The sequence below is a fragment of the Anolis sagrei genome, chromosome 3 (genome assembly GCF_037176765.1).
Source record: "Anolis sagrei isolate rAnoSag1 chromosome 3, rAnoSag1.mat, whole genome shotgun sequence".
NCBI classification, from domain to species: Eukaryota; Metazoa; Chordata; class Lepidosauria; order Squamata; family Dactyloidae; genus Anolis; species Anolis sagrei.
This window is the reverse complement of record NC_090023.1, coordinates 23,183,628-23,204,642: the sequence shown is the minus strand read 5'-3', so window position 1 is coordinate 23,204,642 and position 21,015 is coordinate 23,183,628. Positions and strand designations below refer to the sequence as shown.

The 21,015-nt window shown below is 36.6% G+C and overlaps 1 protein-coding gene across 4 annotated transcripts; it reads right to left on the bottom strand.

Annotated features, from left to right (window-relative positions):
- Positions 1-1,490: 1,490 nt before the first annotated feature.
- On the bottom strand, positions 1,491-20,951 carry BIRC2 (baculoviral IAP repeat containing 2). Of its 4 annotated transcripts, none has more exons than XM_060771057.2 (9): positions 20,843-20,951; positions 11,850-13,688; positions 11,649-11,748; positions 10,059-10,137; positions 8,241-8,289; positions 5,143-5,196; positions 4,007-4,258; positions 3,693-3,731; positions 1,491-2,745 (listed from the first exon to the last, which is right to left on the bottom strand). In XM_060771057.2, the coding sequence occupies exons 2-9, from the start codon at positions 12,703-12,705 to the stop codon at positions 2,552-2,554; spliced, it is 1,623 nt and encodes a 540-aa protein (XP_060627040.2). In that variant the 5' UTR covers positions 12,706-13,688; positions 20,843-20,951; the 3' UTR covers positions 1,491-2,551. The 4 variants fall into 4 exon arrangements, with proteins under 4 accessions (XP_060627040.2, XP_060627036.2, XP_060627039.2 ...); XM_060771053.2 differs by having other exon boundaries at positions 5,143-5,388; positions 20,843-20,950; XM_060771056.2 differs by having other exon boundaries at positions 5,143-5,385; positions 20,843-20,950.
- Positions 20,952-21,015: the final 64 nt, after the last annotated feature.

The following is a 21,015-nucleotide window of genomic DNA, read 5'->3' as shown; positions in this document are numbered from 1 at the left end:
AGGAAGCCTGAGTACAAGACTTAAGCAAAGCTGTTGATAGAAAGACTTTGGGGGTCTATTATTCATGGGGTCACTAGAAGTCAAAGTTTACTTGATGGCTCTTAACAATAACAAATGCCAGACAGATCTCACCATTTGGCGAATGAGGGTACCCAAGGATTATGGAAAGTGGCCCATGAACTGCATGGGAGAATGGCACCTCTTCTGTAATAAACATTTAATCATGTTTGCAATTGTTCAGCAGCAGCCTTCACTTGGCATCCTCTCTAGTAATGATGCCAGCTGCCAGTAGTAAAGAATGCTGGGTGTTGCACTGAAACATCACCTAGAAACCTTGACCTTCTTTCTCCTGCTGTAGATATTGCAGGATTTCTGATTCCCCACAGCTCTCACCTTTCCTAGCTAAGGGAGATGGTAACTCCACTAGTCTACCCTGCACTAGCATTGACTGACACTATTTTAGGTTGACGCATTTCTCAGCCAGTAATGGATTTGAAGCCTCAGCCTTTATCTGAGCTACATCCCTCGTGATATGAACTGATTTCAAGTGTTTCCTAATGGTATAAACTTTACTCCTTGTTAACATAAACAGCACTTTTGATGAGGAAAACTCCAGTCCTTGCATAGGAAAATTGGTTTATCTTTCCCTTCTTGGACCTGCCTAAAACTCTAGAGCCAGCATCTCACATGAAGTTTTTCTTTGCGGTAATGCCTTTCTAATTTTGCTTCAGTTGCTTAAGAGACATCAACATTTTTTTTTAATTTTCAATGCTTTGATTAGAAAAAGTTCTGAACCTTTTCACATTTGCTATTGGTCAGTTGCATTCCACAAATTGTTGCACCCAGAACCCTGTGTGTTGCAAAGGAGATTGTTATTTGCATAGTTTAGAGAAATTACTTGTTGCGATTGCAGCTACCATAATAATAACTACAGCCAGTCGCTATGCTGGTTCTGGGAAATGCAGTCCAAATGAGTAACCTCACTAAGTTCTTCTGATGTTCATTTTCAAGTTAAAAAGTATCAGCTGACACGGCCAACCTCTTTCTATATCAAGAATCGCCTAACTTGAGAGCAATGGTTGCTGGCCATATGACTGAAAGGCATGAAATGATGAATTGGTTTTGAAATCTGGTAGAGTTTAATGGGATCTATGTTCATCCCTGGTTATGAATACATCTGAACACAATGAACCAAAATACAGCTCAAAATTAAACTGCTCATGAGACCCAATCTCAAAAACAAGCATGAAGGAAAAACAGGTCAAACAGCAAGAGCAAGGAAATTCAATTTTTTGAATACTGCCTGGAACAAATACAGAAAAGTACCATTATTATTGGGAATACAAATAAGAATCCCTCTATTAAACTGAAATTCTGTTCATCACATTGACTCTCTAACTTTCCTCTATCCAGCCTTTGCAACCAATAATATTCATCGTATCAGAATAGCAATAGAAATACCCACAATAAAAGAAATGCAGAACTGGAGGCACTGTTGGGCTACTTTATTTTAAAATACACATTTGTAATAAGAATCTTCCACCATGGTTATCAATCGACTTTGTGCATTTTATTAGGAGATAGTCATTTGTTTCAGAAATCCAAGTTGTGTGAAACAAAACCTTGCCTCTCCCATATCCCACTCAGAAAAGCAGGAGGGCCAAAAGGCATTTCCGGCTACTCTTTAATACTTTGAAAGCCCACCAAATGGTTTTAGAGAGGTGTAGAGGGCATCTGGAACCCCTCTAAATGTCATAGGAGTAACAATTGTTTCTAGGGAAAATTGACCTGAAAAATTACCCAAAATGCTCCCTGGAGGCCAGGAAGCCTCCAAAATATGATGAGGATTCCCTCATTTCTCCCTAGGACATTTGGAGAGCAACATTTTTTATTTTATGGACAAAGTTGCAGTCATGGGTAAAAAATATCCCAGGTCTGTTGGTTGGCTATTGTGGCCCTTCAGGCTTTCATATTTGCCCACCATTGCTTTAATGAAACACTCCAGAAAATAATTTCCAGAATTTTTCTTGAACTTTTACCAACAGCTTTATTTCACAAAGACAAGTATCTTTTTAAAGTCAAGCCTTCAATTTATTTTGTTGTATATGCATGCTATTAAGAAATAATATGAAATCCTTCAAAGTTATCTAATCTGTTCTGCAACTAGAACACTTCATGCAGATGCTTAAACTTTTATTTATAGTAAGATTGCTCATACAAAATATATATTAGGTTAACAAGGTCCAACTATATTGGAGGCCACTTCCATAAAAGTTTCCAAGAGATTCATAAATCACTCATAGCAAAGTTTGAAAGGCACCAGGCTGCAATAACATGCATACAGTTGACACTCTGTCTTAGGAAACATGCCACTGGTAGGCACCATAGGGCTAATTCTGGCATGGCCTGTTTTCTGGAATCACAGTCCTTTCTGACACTCTGTAAGATTAAATGGCTCCAAAACTGACCCAGCATTGACTACTTTATTGCAATTGTAGACAGCAAGGCATCTTCAGGTAACACTAAGCACAGATCAAAAAGTACATTCTCTTCATGAAAGAAACGTCCGTACAGTACCCTTGATTGTTCCCCTGCATATGGGGCATTTTCTAAGAGAAGGGGCACATTCTTTACAAACTACTAAATGGCCACATGGGATGAAAACAATGGACACTTCCTTGTCCATACAAACTTTGCATGTTCTTTCTTCTTGCAGTCTTCTCAGCTGTTCTTCCATAGATAGGCCTGTAGAGAAATATAAAGAAACATAACTTTCTAAACCATGTTCTTCTGCTTCATAATATGAATGTGATAACCAGCATGTTATGAACACATTCTTTTCTGCATTTAACAATACAAACTGGGGCTTTCTAACAGCCAAAAGAAGAAATTTAAGCACCGATCCTCCAAAGAAGTTCCCTGGTGAACATGTCAAGATACCCATAGATTTGGTGCTTTATTTCAGAGGCAAAATTATGTTTTGACCCAATTTCACCTTTATCTCTGGGTTTATTTTTTCAAAACTTCAAAAAACTTCATGCACACATACAAATTTAGTTTGTTTTTAACCTTATTTTCTTGCAGGATATGCATTTATAAACATTTATATGAAAATAAACATTTTGGTATATTTTTATCCAAATGCTGTATCATCTCATTAGAAGAGATAACACCTTGAAGGATAACCATGATTCAAAAGGCATCATAATGCTTAGAATTGTGGATACAGTCAGATCAAATGAAGAAATGCATCCCTACTGGGGAAAAAAATCAAGTTTTATAAGTTAAATATGGCTGCCTTTCTTTGGATGGAAAATTATAATAGAACTCCAGATGAATATTTAGTTCACACATTCCCAATGAACTTGTAATGCTAAGTATACTTTTCTTACTATTGTAAGAGGAGGCAAAGAGTGAAGCTCTCAGCCTTTTTATAATGTGCAAGGCACCTGCAATTACACAACTCATGAATCAGTTTAAATTTTGGCTTTGTTTTTGTAAATGTTGGGTGAAAAAAGTATAATACTTTATAGCTCCTAATGTGTATTCTGAACTTATTTATTTACAGCATTTATATACCGCTTTTCTCACCACTGGGGGGACTCAAAGCGGTTTACACATAGATGTTTCAAATGCCCCTATCCACCTTACAAGCAATAACTATTCCAAATGCTTCCAACATGTATATTTACCTGAAACATCTGCTGGAATATACGTCATATTCTTCTCCACTAAAAAAAAAAAGAAAAAGAAAAATTTTACCATCCATTTTTTCTGAGAGAAACTGGATATATGTGTGTGTGTGTATTCCAAATAAGCTCTTTCAAACCGTTCTAAACAGATTGGAGGTTTTGTCTGTAGGTATCCCTGGTATAATTACAGAACAAAAATTTTATATAGCTTATTGAAAAGCCATATTTTTGCTATGGACTACAACAGTCCAAAGCTGCCACTCTTCAAGGAAAGCAACTATCAGATACTAATTGCCACATTTTTGCAAACTCACCGAATAAGTCTTGGTATAACACAGGATCAGATTCTTGTAAACAGTTTCTGAATATGTTTGCAGCTTTGTTTCCTTTCACCAAGATGGTATCAATCAATTCTCTTGCTTGCAAGGGTGTCTGGGTTTTCTGTTTAATAACTTTGTATTCAAGACTAGTTATTGCTTTGGATGCTAATAAACATTCTAGAATAGGAAGAACACATGTCAAGCGCTGAAACAATGCCACTCGGTTCTTCCTGATTAAGGACAAATCTGGAATACAATAATCAAAAGAAGATCACAGTGAAATCATTCTACTTTCACAAAACCTTTCTCCCTCTTATGCCCATGATTTTATTTCAGAAAAAGTCCAGAGGTTTTATAACGGCTGACACATGCAATTTTTAAAAACAAGCCTAAACTTTCTCTTAGAACATGACTTTGAATAAAAATATTACTTTCAGGTTAAAATGTGATCTAAGCCAACTTGAGTCCCTTGAGGGAGAGGATGAGTTAAAATTATTATTATTATTATTATTATTATTATTATTATTATTATTAACAACAGAGGGGCTTGTAACCACTTGAAGACAGTTTTGAGTTTGAAGTTCCAAAAAGGGATACTGAAAGAAACTATTAGAGACATAAAAGTATTTTTCACCCCCCCCCCCCCCCCCGGGACATGAAGGGAAAATTATATTCATTCTCATCAACTTTTTGTTTCGTGCAAACTTGCTTCACGATGGAAACCAATAGCTCACAAACCACCAAGCTTTTGAGTAGCACTGACATAAAATATGAGATCTGTCTCTCACCTGAAACAGGAATATGTCAAATAGTCTTAGGTTAAAGGGGGTGGCTACTTGGAAAGCTTGCTGGCAAAAAGCTTGCTGGCAAAAAGATAAATCCAGCAATGCAACCAACTGCCTGGAATCAGTAGCCCCTTTGCCAAAAACTGTCATGCAGAGGCTAAATAATCATCTGTTGAGAAATATTCTAGCTCTGTTTTTTGCAATGAGCATTGGCTTAAACTGAAAAGCATAAAATATCTTTGACAGGAATTGCCCTAAGAACTCTAGAACTTTTGTGATGAGAAGAAAAGTATTTCTTGCAACCAGGAACAAAAACATCTGACTGTTATCAAGGTTTGTACATACCTGAAGTTGATTCCTCCATCTGTGGCTCCTTCTCATCATCCCTCTTTTCGTCATCTGCAGCAATGAGGTCAGACACAAGATCATTTATGCTTTTGTAATTCTCTCCAGTGCTTAAGATTTTATTTTGAACAGTCTGCTTGACCAGTCGTCTTCTGAATCCCATCTCCAATGCAGCTTCAACTACAGGGGTTTTCATGATGACTTCGTCTTCTGAACCATTTTCACCAGGTTCAATACGAATAACTACTTACAGAGAAAAGTACTGCATTACATCTTTAAATATGAGATTCATATGGCTATTGAAGAGGTAGTTTTCATTAAAAATCAAAACTGCACCAGATTCTACATCTAAGATTGTAAAAAAAAATAATAATTCTATAGAACCCCATTAAATAAATGTGTCTGTACAGATATCTGTTTAAAGACATTTTAGCACAACAGAGTCCCAGTTAACTGGAACTCAAGCTATTGGAATTCTCAAGTAACTGGCAAAAAAAATCAAGAAATAATTCCTATTGCATTCACAATGTTGTTTTCATAATACAGTAAAACTATTACATTAAGTTTGTCTTATTTGATTTTAATAACTATCTTTTATTTAGAAATTTTATAATCACAAAAGGACTCAGAGGCTTACAAAATGTTAATTTGGTCACAAGGCTTACAATATACAAAAGATAAATAAGATATAATACATAAAATGAGGCACAATGTAGCAGTGTATGGCTGACTGGCTGCCTCCCTCCCACTCAATGGCCGGTGGAGTGATAGTTGAAGGTTGTTGTTGTTGTTGTTGTTATTATTATTATTATTATTATTATTATTATTATTATCATCTTTATTTGTACCCCGCTAGCATCTCCCGAAGGACTCGATGCGGCTTACAAAGGCCAAGGCCTCAAAACACAACATAACAATACAACACTTGAAGCAAATTAAAAACAGTTAAAGCAATATTAAACAACAAGCAATAAACAATGCATCAGGACACTATAAAACTGGGCCGGGCCAGAGTAATGGGTACAGGATTAAAAGTGCTGATGTGACAGGTGATATGTAAGGATTATAGGGTAAGTGCAGTGCGCAGTGTGCAGCAATCTTAGTTCCAATAAAGTGCTTCTGGGACTTGTTTTTGGCGATTCCTATTCTGGAAAGGCACATCGGAACAGCCAGGTCTTCAAGTTCTTTCTAAAGACTACCAATGTAGGGGCCTGTCTAAGATCTTTTGGGAGGGTGTTCCAGAGTTGGGGGGGCACCACAAAAAAGGCCCTGTCTCGCGTCCCCACCAAATGCGCCTGCGACGCAGGCGGAATCACGAGCAGGGTCTCTCCGGATGAACGAAGTGAGCGCATGGAGACGCGGTCACGCAGGTAGGATGGTCCCAAACCATTTAGGGCTTTGTAGGTAAGCACCTGCACCTTAAATTGGGTTCGGAAAATAAACGGCAGCCAGTGGAGCTCCTTGAACAGGAGGGTTGGACTCTCTCTGCAAGGAGCCCCAGTTAACATCCTGGCTGCTGCCCGTTGGACCATTTGGAATTTCCGAGCCGTTTTCAAGGGCAGCCCCACGTAGAGCACATTACAGTAGTCCAATCTAGAGGTGACCAAGGCATGGACCACCCCGGCCAGATCAGCCTTCGCAAGGTATGGTCGCAGTTGGCACATGAGTCTCAATTGTGCAAAAGCCCTCCCGGACACCACCGACGCCTGAGCCTCAAGCGTAAGCAATGAATCCAACAGGACTCCCTTTAGTTGACTTAGTTGTGGGAGGGGTTGTATTTTAACATTAATATCAAATCAATAAAGAGTTAATAGTATGGCATAGCATAGGGTATAGTATCAAAAAGGTAAAATTTTCCCCTGACATTAAGCCCAGTCGTGTCAGACTCTGGGGGTTGGTGCTCATCTCCATTTCTAAGCTGAAGACCCGTGTTGTCCGTAGACAACTCCAAGGTCATGTGGCTGGCATAATTGCATGGAATGCCGTTACCTTTCCATCGGAGAGGTACCAATTGATCTACTCACATTTGCATGTTTTCGAACTGCTAGATTGGCAGAAACTGGGGCTAACAGCGCGATCTCACGCTGCTCATGGATTTGAACCTGTGACCTTTCAGTAAGCAACTTCAGCAGCTCAGCAGTTTAACCCACTGCACCACCGGGGGGTGCTCCTGGGGTATAATATTAGTTGGGCCTATTTGAATAGTAACTTCCAAGCAACCAGAAACTACATTTATCCAGCACCTATCAATTCCTATGGATGCCAGTTAAGTGAGAATCTACTGTATTTGGAATTTGAGTATGTGAATACACAAAAATGCTTTCTCCTACTTTAAAGAACCAGTCCAGTTGGTTTAATAATATCTACTGACTGGCCACATTTATCTCAGGCCATGGCCTCTCATCTTAACCAGGGTGGCTGTAAAGTGCAACACTTGAGACAGGACTGATTCCCTTTGCTAGGCAGCAACATTTGGTGCTTAATTTGTGTTTAATTTAAATCACAAACCAGCTCTTAAGGGGACACCTCTGCTCTTGCTACGACATTCCATTAAGGGCAGGCAACCTCATACCATCAGCATGTTTGGGATTGCTAGTCTGAACACTACCAATGTCGGCTGAGTTTTTGATCCAAATATTTCAGCACCCCAGAGTGCCGTCCCAGCTCTCCACTACCAACACCTGCACACCATCTGGCAGACTTCCATCATAGGCCAATGACACTTCAGTCATATGCAAAAGTTACTCAAAACATATTTCCCTAATATTTTAAGCTTACCGATAGATTTGGTTATTCAATTTACTGATGAATTTCAAAAAAATTACATGAACTACCCTAAGACTGATTTCAAGGAGGTGTTTACTGATTATTAATTTTTGCCAGTGCTTTTTGTTGCTACTAGGTTGTCACTAATGTTATTTGCAGATGTTTATTGATTGATGGGAGTGCAAACACAGAAGTGATGACTCATTCGCATTCTAGAAATAACACAAGCTGGCATCCCAGTTGTTCAGTAAGATGCAACAATAACTAAATCTCACTTTGACACAAGCATCAACACAGTAGCAAGTGACAAAAACACAGACAATTCCACTTACTTGGTGGACTAGCATTTTCATCCACAGGAGTATCTGAAGTGGATAACAGCTACAAAACAAAAAGACTTGCATGAGAAAGAGACTATTTTTGTGCACACAAAACAATACTTTGTGCAAACGCTGAATTTGCTTTGTTAGATTGTCTTAATATTTTGATGCAAAACAACTCTGTGCACTTTACCCCAAGCACAACGGCATTTGACCTGAAAAACTCATGATCTAACAAAAATTGTTAAGACTGTCACTCCTATTAGACCTGATCATTATGTAGTCAATGGTGAAAGATAATATGAGAGGTAGATCTGGAGGGTCATAAATCGTTCACTCTTGCTATGTACTACATACTTATTGGAAGAATGACAGCAGATGTTAAGATCAGATCCCATGCCAATTTTCTGGCTCAAGGAACTCCTTCTTCTACAGGAAATAATGCCCAAATTTCATATCTATATCTCCATATGTTATACCGCTTCACCCACATGATATTGTCATCTGCCAGCAGAAGTAATCCCCATTTTTAAAAAGCCTGTAGTTCAAGTCTACAATTTTAAACATTTGCTGTACCTAGTAGAATAGACAGGAAAACATAATAAACATAATTTTCAACCACACAAGCCTCGTTAAATGCATGATTTGAGAAGTTTAAACAACCTGCTCAGCTGACCATTTAAATCATAAGGCTCACTCAAAGCAACTCAGAAAATATCCCCAATTGCCTTGCAATACTGAAACTGCACTTTCCTGTTTCACTGTAAGCATCATATGTTCTCTCAATTATCACTATGTGCTTCTGCTACGTAATTAAATTAAGACACATGCTGTAACTGCACATTTATTTATAGCAGCAGCAAGCAACCTCCCCACTCCTTCCCACACAAAGAAGGCCACATAGATACAAGTCTTTCAATAGTAACTAGGTCTATTCATCTCACATTCAGTATAGAACAAGGATCAGACCTGTTCAAACCTGCAACTCCCAGCAGCCCCAGTAACCCATGGTGAGGAATGCTGGGAATTTAACAACATCTGGAAGACTAATGATTCCCAACCCTTTTCTAGAATCAAGAGTCTAGGTTGGCAAACAAAACCCCAAGGCTGTTTTTGTGGCCCTCAGTTAGTCCTTCCTCCACAGAGTGATATCTTGCGCTTCCTACAAAAGAGTGAGTTGACTCATGCGGAAGATTTCAAGCTTGAGAATTAACCTTTTAAATAGGCAACAGGAAACACCCCCATACTATTTAACATTTTAAATACCCATTTTTTCAAACCCAGAAGTGTACTTCTGCTCCTTTTCATTTTTTTTTTCTTTCGCAGGGCCATTTCTGGCAATGTATGCCTTTCACATTCCTCAAGAACTTATTTCAGCATGCAGCTTTAGAGCACAAACTAGCATTTTTTGCAAGAAAACCATGAAGTTGGGATGCAGGTAAGTGCACACAAACAAACTTGGAAGCCCAGCCATAGAAGTGATGGCTGTTGTGGATTTTTTAAAATCATAACACAATGCTGCAGCCAACCTCCCTGAATTCAGTCTGCAAAATCAAAAGTGTACCTGCCAACCTCTTTAGGCAGTTGGCAGGATAGATGTCAGGATATGTGTATGCATGTGTCAAGACCCCAGCATGCAGTAATGTTGATTTATCACCACTTTCAGCACAAGCATATAGTCAACTTAGGTAAAGTATAGAGAGAATTAATGAAAAAATCAAAGGCCCTTCCTAAATGCCAACATGTCAGTGTGCAGAAAACTGTGATGTTACACTCAGAAAGACATACATATTTGTTTTTACAACAAAAATACATTAGCATTTAGAGTACCTGTTCTAGAAGATGCGGGAATCTTGCTTGAACACATCGAACAAACTCTTGACCTTTTCGGTGAATCAGATACTCACACCTAGAAGAGAAAAATGCATCAAGTGTTATTTTTCATATTGTAGTGGTGGACAAAATGAAAAAAAAAACCAAACAAAAATATTAGAGTAATGCAGTCTGCTGTGAAGATTTAACAAATGATTTGCTAATGAAATGCTACACTTAATTGACAGTGAATAAAAATATTGATTATAAACTTGGTCCTGGATGATGCACTAAATGTTAAAACCTATTTTAGAAGTTTGTATTAAAACACTACCCCAAACAAAATTAGATTACAAAAACAGTTATCCAGTGTATCAATTACAGATGCAATCATGTTACTTCTGAAGAACATATGGAATCTTTTCCATACTTGTTGAGACCCTGGAACTATATTTCAGTAGGAACTTCACCCTAAACTGAGTACAGTAACTCATAACTCATAAACTCCCAAGATTTTGGCTCTATACATTAGACCATTTCAGTTCTATTCATCTACTTAAAAGTGGAGAATTCAGCACAAGCAGTATCCTAAATATCAATCACCTAGATTGTAGAGGTAGCTAATAACTTAAAAATAAGCTAAGGTTAAATTGATCCAAAAGTTTGAATATTTTACTAAAGCCCAGTAGCACATAAAACAGTATAAAACATACACAAGTTTAAGGGGAATAAAATATTGCCATAAAAAGCTTAGATTTTTAAAGCCTGCATGAATAATAATGCCTTCTCCTACCAGCAAAAGGAAAACAAGGGAGGGAACCAGTTTATTTCCCACCAAAGGGAGTAACAGGGGTAAAAACAGCCACTGAGAGGTCTCTCTCTCATGTCCTCACCATGCAAGCTGGTGATGGTGGCAGGACCCAGTGATGGTAGCTTTCCCTTGTAGAACTTAGGACTTTCTCTGGCAGGTTGATATAGAGGTGTAGTCTTTCAGATAGTCTGGACCTAAACTGCATAGCAGGCTTGGGCAACCTGGGCCCTCCAGGTGTTTAGGAATCAAAGAAGCCCATGTCAGCTTGTCCAGTGGACTGGAATTCTGGGAACTGAAGTCCAAAAACTCCTGGAGGGCTTCAAGTTGTGCAGGTATGCTGTATAGGAATTTATAGATCATAACCAGCATATTGCATGGAAACAGACTGGTTTCCATGCAATATGCTGGCTATGACCTATAAATTCCTAAACAACCTTATTTCATGACCAGCATGGTAAAGTACCTGTGTAATACGGTATTGGGTGAGCTGCATTTGCCTTTGAAACTGAGTTTGCGATCCAAGACAATTACTCACTCTGACTGGACAGAAGACTAAGTATTTTGTTTTATTATTTGCTTATGAGTTTTATTGTGTATTGTATGTTGTTGTTTGTTGGCGGCCTTGGCCTTTGTAAGCCGCATCGAGTCCTTCGGGAGATTTTGTGGGGTATAAATAAAGTTAATAATAATAATAATAATAATAATTCCTTTCAGTGAGATTAGTCTGACCCTTGACAATGGAAGCAAGTATATAAGCATATTTTATTACTGTTATAAGCAAGAATTTAAAAATATACCTTGGAAACCATTTCGCATGTTCCTCCCATGGATCATCCCCAGACTCCCAACATCTGAGTCCTCCATCACAGCAAAAACATTTGACATCATCATTGCGACCTTTTAAAAAAATGTACATAGCATTTAAAAAAAATTAATACAAGAGTCAGAGTGCTCAAAAATTTAAATAGCATCCTGAGCATGAAGAATAGCTCACTTACCAACATAATAAAAGCCAGCATCTGCAAGCCGCTGAGGCAGAACTGGAACTGTCATCGGCCAATTTTCGAAAGTGACAACACGAGCTCTGTAAGTTTGCATGCTCAAATTGGAAACTGTGAAGCTGGGCTGGCTTTGAGTTTGTTCCACGAAAGGGCAGGTTGGAAAGTGCCTCCGATGTTCTGACATGGCATTATCCTTTGGCTCCCAGTTACCAAGGTGACCACCACATACATAACAAGCCACCTTGTCTGCAGGCCCTATGTAATAAAATCCAGCTTTTGCTAAAGAGGAAGGTGACAGAAATGTCAATGGCCATGTTTTGAAAGTGAGCAATCTGGCTTCCTCTGAGCTCATTGCACTGTTGGCAACTTTAGGTCTCACATGTGAAAGACCTTCTGTCGACTTAGACAGCTCCTGGGGAACACTGGAAAAGCTTCCACTGAAATAGCCAACTTGATCCAAATTTGGTGTTTGTTGTGGGGCATGAGGGGAAGAATGTCCAACAGACATAGATGGAGGCGAAAAGGCAGAATAAAATGATGAGCCGAGATTGTTCAATGAAGTGAGATTCTGAACAACACTGCAGCTGGGATACAGTTGTTTATGCTTATCCAGAGGATTGTCACCTTTTTTCCAGTTGTCCAACATTAAGCCACAACTGTAGCATTTCACCTTGTCTTTCACACCAGTATAATAGAAACCAGCACGGGCAAGACTCCTTTCAGACACTGGTACATGAAGAGGGAATGTTGAAAATGTAGACATCCTGAAGAGTTCACACGACAGATCATACTTCAGTTGACCAACATCAGAAAAGTTCTTCAGCTTGGCTGCAAAAGTGTCGAAAGTGTTCATTATGATCAAACAGGACAGGAGAAGGGGATGACTTTGAAGCCTTGGAGATAGTTTTGTGCAAGTCTGATTAACTTCCAGGCCATCATAACATAAGAACCTGAAAGTGAAACATCATATCCAATTCCTTATTTGAAACACCCATTTAAAATTTCTCAATAATCCAAAAAGTATCATTTTCAACTAACTATTGCTTTTTTTCCAGAACTAATCTTATTTAAAATACCAGTTTTATCAGCAACAATGTCTACATTATTTCTTATATTTTAAAAGTGATGGGGGGGATGGCTTTGAAATTATGGAGGAACTAAGGAATTAATCCTAAACAAGCACACTTGGGCATGAACCCAACTGAAAGAAAAGGATGTCCAAGGAAAACAGGTCAGGATAACTGCAAGACTTTATGTTATTGAAGAAACCACTTCAATAAGAGGTGTTTTTTTGACATTTTTCTCTATAACTTCTGTAAAAAAAACTTTTCAAAATTAATGCATCTTTCCTCACAACGGCTATCTTCAATGCCTTTCTCCACTTCAAAAAAAACTCCATATAAGACCATATTAAGGCAATGGTGATCTCTGCCAGCCGCTATGAACTTGCTTCAGGCACTAACAAGCTACATTGTCTTGGATCATTTAGTTCCTAATGTTGTCATTAAATCTTCAGAACTAATTTCAACCAGGTTGCTTTAACATTATTGAATTACTATAAGATTCAACAAAACAATGTTGTGTTGTAGGGGAAAAGTCTATACTTATATACTTATTAACCAAGATAACATAGCAGGTCATGCCTATTTTCTTAGAAGTTCTCTTTGATAATGAAAACAACGTGAACAATTTATTCAAGCACAAAACTATCTCCAAGGCTTCAAAGTCATGCCCCTTACAAGGGATTTAGGCAGCCATACTGCAATTTGGGAGTCACAAGGAGAAAGTGATAATAATATGAAGTGTGATAAACAGAAGTGCTTCACGTCACCAGACCTGCATAAAAAGAATACATATATATTTATCAGGTATTTAAAAGAATAGTGTGCTATAGTCACATACTGTTATACAATATTATAACAATTCAAGGGAAATAAAGTTTTAAACTTCATTCCACAGTTATACGTTCAGGCAGAAATGTAAGCTCTTGGCTATACCAAGTTACAAAGGGCTGATACTCAGCTGACATCATTTTTGCCCACAATATGTCCACTGAAAAACAACAAAGAATCAACATCAACACCACTGAGCTAGTGTTTAAGCAGTTCCGATTGGTTGGGTGCGCAACTCTGGTCTAGACTTTTTACCAAAAAATTGTCAAAAACACTGGCAGAGAAACCAAGCAAAAAGAATAGACCTTTGAGTGGGTCATCCGTGAGTGGTCATATGTGTGAGTTGCAAAGATTGCAAAGAAGAGCCATATTCAGCAATACCATTTCTTATGCACTGAGCAAATTGGCCTGTCCTTATCCTCAGCTATTTATTTCATTATCCTAACACAGAGAATCTGAATTAATCTTTTTACACCTAGACCAGAGCACTAAGTGCTGAAGGAGACCTAGTGGTAGAATCCTTCAGACATCTTCTTGATCCTAGGACTGTAAGTGCAGATATGGCAATATGTTTGAGAGTTTAACTAAATTGGCTTCTACCTGGATATAGAAAGCTTCCACGTTACTGGGTAAGCCTTCCAAAGAAAGAAAATATGATGTGTGAAGATTAATCTGAGCAGAATAGTCAACCTGTGAAAGGGATATTCAACTTCTGCAAAAGATTTTTTGGAGAAGTCAGAGCTGAGCAAACATGCTCTATGGGCAGAAGGTGCCTAACAGTTTGAACAATTACTGCTTGTCCATGTTGACAATACTAGGCTAGATGGATGACTGGTACAGGTATAAAGCACATATTCAGGAACTTATTTATTTATTTATTTATATCCTGCTTTTCTCCCTGCAAGGGGACTCAAAGTGACTTACAACCTATAAAATCAGACAGTTACACTCAAAAATATAGTACTATATAATACTAATATTGTGCTATGCTAATAATATAATATATTGTATATACATATATTAATATTATGATGTAATACAATATAATATAATAATACAATATAATAATGTAATTATATATTATATATTACATGTAATATTAGTAACTGTATTACAGTATAGTGGTATAGTACAGCATAGTAATATATAATGCCAATATTGTGCCATGCTGATAATATAATATATTGTATGTACATATAACTTGTAAGCCACTTGAGTCCCCTTCAGGATGAGAGAGGGCAGGATATAAATGTAGTAAATAAATAAACAACATAAATCCCCACATAACAATTAACAAATTACAACATTTAAAACATTAACACATTTTTTTAAAATCCCATTCTTATATAAGCTGTCCCTATACCAGGAAAAAGCAAATTAAGTTCCTGTTAAATTTCTGCATTCTCCAACCACACCAGATTCCCTGTAAAGGCAGTTCCCAAGTTACAAACAGGATAGGTTCTGAAGCTCTTTTCTTACGTTGCATTTGTTTGTAAGTCGGAACAGGTACATTTTTAAGTGCAATTCCAGCCATATACATAGACACACACACACACACACACAAACTTTGGATAACAGGGATTAACACACTGCATTTTCTGGAAATTTCCAAAAGTGTCAACTCACCCTCTAAGTGTAGGTTGCAATGCACTCCTGATGTTTCACACTTTAAAAACAATCACCATTTTTAAAAAATAAAATAAAAAAGACTTCTAACTACCTGTTTTTTCCCCAAATGTGCAGCAGCTGGCAGAACATACCCATCAATTACTTGCTCACGCCTATGCCAAACCTGCAATTACTCTGCTATCTTTATACCCTTATGTAACTAAGACAATAATCACATATTCTTTCCCTATGCCGCCTGAGTCCCTTCAGGGAGAGGGGGTGGAATATAAATAAAGCTTATTATTATTATGCCTATTTTCCATCACTCTTCTATGGTTTACTACTTTTAGTTTAGAATGAAAACTTTTGGGAGTGGGTTGCTGTCTTAATCATTCTTTATAATGGCACATTGAAATATAGTTCCATATAAATGATATCAACATAGTAACTAGACTGATTATTATATCATACACTATACCAGCTATTTATAAAAATGCGTAGCCATATCACTACATTTACAGTACAACCCCCTTATCCACAGACTAACATATGTTCCAAAACTACTACCCACAGAAGTGCAGTCTCTGTCCTGCCATCTCCCAAAACTTTCCATGAGGGTTACTTTAATTAAATGAGAAATATTGTAAAACAACCAAGCATCTTGCCATATATTATGACTGAGGTTTTGACCCAACCAAATGAAAAATAACCTTTTCTCGGCCAAAGAGTGCTGGCACTTCACCATACAACAATCAGGATTCCACAGAATTGAGTCACAGCAGTTCAAGTGGGGTCAAAATGCATTCCACAGAGTGGATGCACCCTTAGTCATGCTCTAAATTCAACCATGTGAAACCACCCCAGTCATCATACCAAAGGATCTATATCTAAGAATATTTTAATTCCAACCAGAATGGGCTTTTTGTGTTGTGTAAAATTACTAGAAAATCCCCTAATTAAACATGCTGAGGATTGTGCCTGTCTTCTTTAAAAAAAGTCAAACCAACTAAGGGCCCTTCTACACTGGCATATAATCCAGAATATCAAGGCAGAGAGGGTGAGTGAGGGCAGAATATAAATGATTTTTATATATTCTAGATAATCCACATTACCTGCTTTGAACTGGATTGTCTGAGTCCACACTGCCATATAATCCAGTTCAAAGCAGATGATCTGGATTTTATACACTGTGTAGATGGGACCTGGTTCTCTTTAAAGTAAAAAAAACAACAACCCTAGTTTTCACCCTGAAATAGAATCTCAGCTCAGCTCAGGAATCTGTCCGCTTCTAAAGAAACAATGGAAAATTACAGGCAAGCTCTGAGGTTGTTTGACGGGAAACCCCATTGTCTATGCATTTTAACATATACAGAGGAGACATGGGTAAGAAATAAAATTATTATCTATATACTCCAGCCTCAGCACTGCAGTAACTATTTAGAATCTGGAGAGACAAACAAACAAACAATGATAAATCTACCGGGGGGGGGGGGGGGGGGGGCTTTGGTTTTATTTCCTTCTCTCTTTAATTTCTCCCTAGTATCATCTCACCAAATAAATAATTACTTGAGAGCTAGGAAAACTCACTGCAAAAATGAATCCACTTACATAAAGTCTACTCTGTTGTGCATTTTTAAAACATATACAAGAGAGTGGTCCTTACGTAAGTTTTCCTTAAAAAACAAAAAACAAAACCAAACCCTAACAGACCACACAAGCTGCGCTGTTCTTAAGAAACCAAACGTTAACTTTTTAGAGAAGTGAGGAAAAAAGTGAGGAAGTACAGCACTCAACATTTTAGGGTGTTATGTTTCATTCTATTTTAATGTTTATACATTGCACACTGTGATTTCTACTGTTTTTTAAAAGTGGGGAGCTTCTTGGTCTCTTCAAAAGAAAGTATGATATAAATCAATATATTAATAATAAAAAATCCTCACATAACACCAGAAAAATCAGGATGGAAGAAAAAATAAAAAATGAACCTTTAAAAAAAAAGGTTACAAGTAAGAGTTAAGATTGTGTTGTTGAAGGTTTTCATGGCCGGAATCACTAGGTTTCTGTGCGTTTTCCGAGCTGTATAGCCATGTTCTAGAAATATTCTCTCCTGACGTTGCACCCGCAGGCATCCTCAGAGTTTGAGAGGTCTGTTGGAAACTAGGCAAGTGAGGTTTATATATTTGGGGAATATCCAGGGTGGGAGAAAGAACTATTGTCTGAATGAGGCAAGTGTGAATGTTGCAATTGGCCACTTTGATTAGCTATGGCTTCAAACTACAAGAGAGGAGATTCCGTCTGAACACGAGGAAGAACTTCCTGACTGTGAGAGCTGTTCAGCAGTGGAACTCTCTGCCCCGGAGTCTGGTGGAGGCTCCTTCTTTGGAAGCTTTTAAACAGAGGCTGGATGGCCATCTGTCAGGGGTAATTTGAATGCAATATTCCTGCTTCTTGGCAGGGGGTTGGACTGGATGGCCCATGAGGTCTCTTCCAACTCTTTGATTCTATGATTCATTGAATGGCCTTACAGCTTCAAAAACTGGCTTCCTGCCTCGAGGAAATCCTTTATTAGTAGGTGTTTGCTGGCCTTGATTGTTTCATGTCTGGAATTCCCCTGTTTTTCAGTGTTGCTCTTTATTTACTGTCCTAATGTTAGAGGGTTTTTTAAAAAATAAAAAAATACTGGTAGCCAGATTTTGTTCATTTCTTTCTTTTGTTCGCATGCTTGTGGATTTCAATGGCTTCTCTGTGTAGTCTATCTAACATGGTGGTTGTTAGATTGGTCCAGCATGTCTGTGTTCTCAAATAATGTGTGTCCAGGTTGATTCATCAAGTGCTCTGCTATAGCTGTCTTTTCTGCTTGAATTAGTCTGCAGTGCTTTTCAAGTTCCTTGATTCGTATTTGGGCAATGCTGCGTTTGGTGGTCCCTATGTAGATTTGCCCACAGCTGCATGGTATACAGTAGACTCCTGTAGAAGTGAGAGGATCCCTCTTGTCCTTTGCTGAACATAGCATTTGTTGGATTTTCTTAGTGTGTCTGTAGATAGTTTGTAGGTTATGTTTCTACCTTAGCTTCCCTATGCACTCAGTGGTTCTCTTGATAGATCTTCCTCTGGGTGGATCTTTGTCTGTGGCGGATGGTATATGGTAGACTCCTGCAGATAGATAAACCTCACTTGCCTAGTGTGCAACAAACCTCACAACTTCTGAGGATGCCAGCCACAGATGTGAGCAAAACGTCCGGAGAGAATGCTTCTGGAACATGGCCAAACAGCCCGGAAAACTCACAGCAACCCAAGAGTTAAGATTAATTTAAAAAATGGAATTAAGAAGCAATTTGTAGGCTAGTCTTCCCTCACACCCCACCATTTTATTTTAATAGTGCCTCCTGCAACATCATTTGGGAGCCCCTCAATATACAGTTTAATATATAGAAATAATAACATTGTAATGTAATAATACTAATATATACTATTATATTATATTATCAATTAATAATAATATAATATAATATTAATAATAATAATATCCTTCAACATAATGTATATACATACTACAACCAGTATAATATACTGGTAGTGTATTATATATATTGTTGTATACTAATATAGTACAATATAATATAATAATTGTATATTATATATTATTTATTTACGACATTTATAGGCCGCCTTCTCACCTCGAAGGGGAGTCAGAGGGGCTTACTAGATATATATATATATATATATATATATATATATATATATATATATACACACACACACACACACACACACATAATATATATTATCATAGTACAATATCAGTATTAAATATAACTATATTGTACTATACCATTATATTGTAATATTATTAGTAATATTACATGTAATATAAATAAATAAATTATTATATTATATTATATAATTGTGGTATAATGATATACTATAATAATATATAATACAAATATTGTGCTATGCTAGTATATTATATATATATAATATTAATATTATAATGTAAATATTATATATATTATAGCCTTGCAGTATGATATGCAATAATATAGTAATATATAATATTAATAATATATATATATATATATATACAATATATATTATTATCATAATACAGTATCAGTATTAAATATTACTATATTGTACTATACCATTATATTGTAATATTATTAGCAATGTTACATGTAATATAAATAAATTATTATATTATATTATATTATATTATATTACATAATTGCAGTATAATGATATACTATAATAGTATATAATATGAATATTGTGCTATGCTAGTATATTATATATTATAGCCTTGTAGTTTGATATACAATAATATAGTAATATATAAAATGAATAATATATATATATATACACACAATATATATATTAATAGCATAGTAAAATATCAGTATTAAATATTACTATATTGTACTATTTATTTATTTATTTATTTATTTATTTGGTATGCTTGTATACCGCTAATATCTCAGCCTGTGCGGCGACTCATTGCGGTTTACAACATGTTAAAATATACAATGTTAAAAAATACAATTCACTTAAGCATATAAAATTAAAATTAAGAATACATACAAAAAACATACGCAGTTTGTTATTATAATATTATATTATTATTATAATAATATTATATTATAATACCATTATACCATTATATTGTAATATTATTAGTAATGTTACATGTAATATAAATAAATATATTACATTATATAATTCTATATTATATTATAGCCTTGCAGTATAATGATATACTATAATAATATATAATACAAATATTGTGCTATGCTAGTATATTATACATATATTATGTAAATAGCATAGTACAATATCAGTATTAAATATTACTATATTGTCCTACACCATTATATTGTAATATTTTAGTAATGTTACATGTAATATAAATATATTATATAATTCAATATTATATAATAGCCTTGCAGTATAATGATATACTATAGTAATATATAATTCGAATATTGTGCTATGCTAGTATATTACACATATTATGTAAATATTATATTATAGCCTTGCAGTATAATGATAAACAATAATATAATAGTATTGTGCTATGCTATTATAGATATATTAATATTATGATGCAATACAATACACTAATAATAATACAATACAATATAGTCCTGTATAATAATACTAATATATTAAATATCATTACTACTGATAACATATAATGATATACTGCTTTATTATTGGTTTTTTCATATATATATTTAAAGTTGTCATGTTTTGACTGTTTGGAGAAAGGCTCCCCATCCCCTGAGAAGGGCTCTTCTTCCCTCCCTGAGCCTCTGGCGCTCAACTGAGAATGACTTGGTCGTTATTATTCAAATAATATTCGTTATTATTCAAATGAGCCCCTGAAGGGGGACCTGCGCGCGACGGGTTAAACCCCGCCCACTGCTCACCTCTCTCTCCCCCCTCCCCCCCCCCTCCCCGGGAGACAGAAAGAGCGCGCGACCACTTACTTACCCCTTCGACGCCTCGCAGAAAGGAAGGCTCGCGAACGGGACCTTTCCTATTCCTATATATAAGACACCAGAGAGCGAAAGCGAGGCGAAAGAGCCCCGCCCTTTCCTTTTCTGAGAGGAAAAAAAACAATGACTACAAACGGAAAGCCCCCGGCTCCACCCACTTTTTTTCCC

Bases quoted from the DNA above. Each gene is read 5' to 3' on its own strand.
- BIRC2 (XM_060771053.2), bottom strand. From the start codon at position 12,705: ATGAACACTTTCGACACTTTTGCAGCCAAGCTGAAGAACTTTTCTGAT. The intron at 11,749-11,849 runs GTAAGTGAGCTA...TTTTTTTAAAAG, and splicing joins TGCTGGCTTTTATTATGTTG to GTCGCAATGATGATGTCAAA. The intron at 4,259-5,142 runs GTATGTACAAAC...ATTGTATTCCAG, and splicing joins GATGGAGGAATCAACTTCAG to ATTTGTCCTTAATCAGGAAG.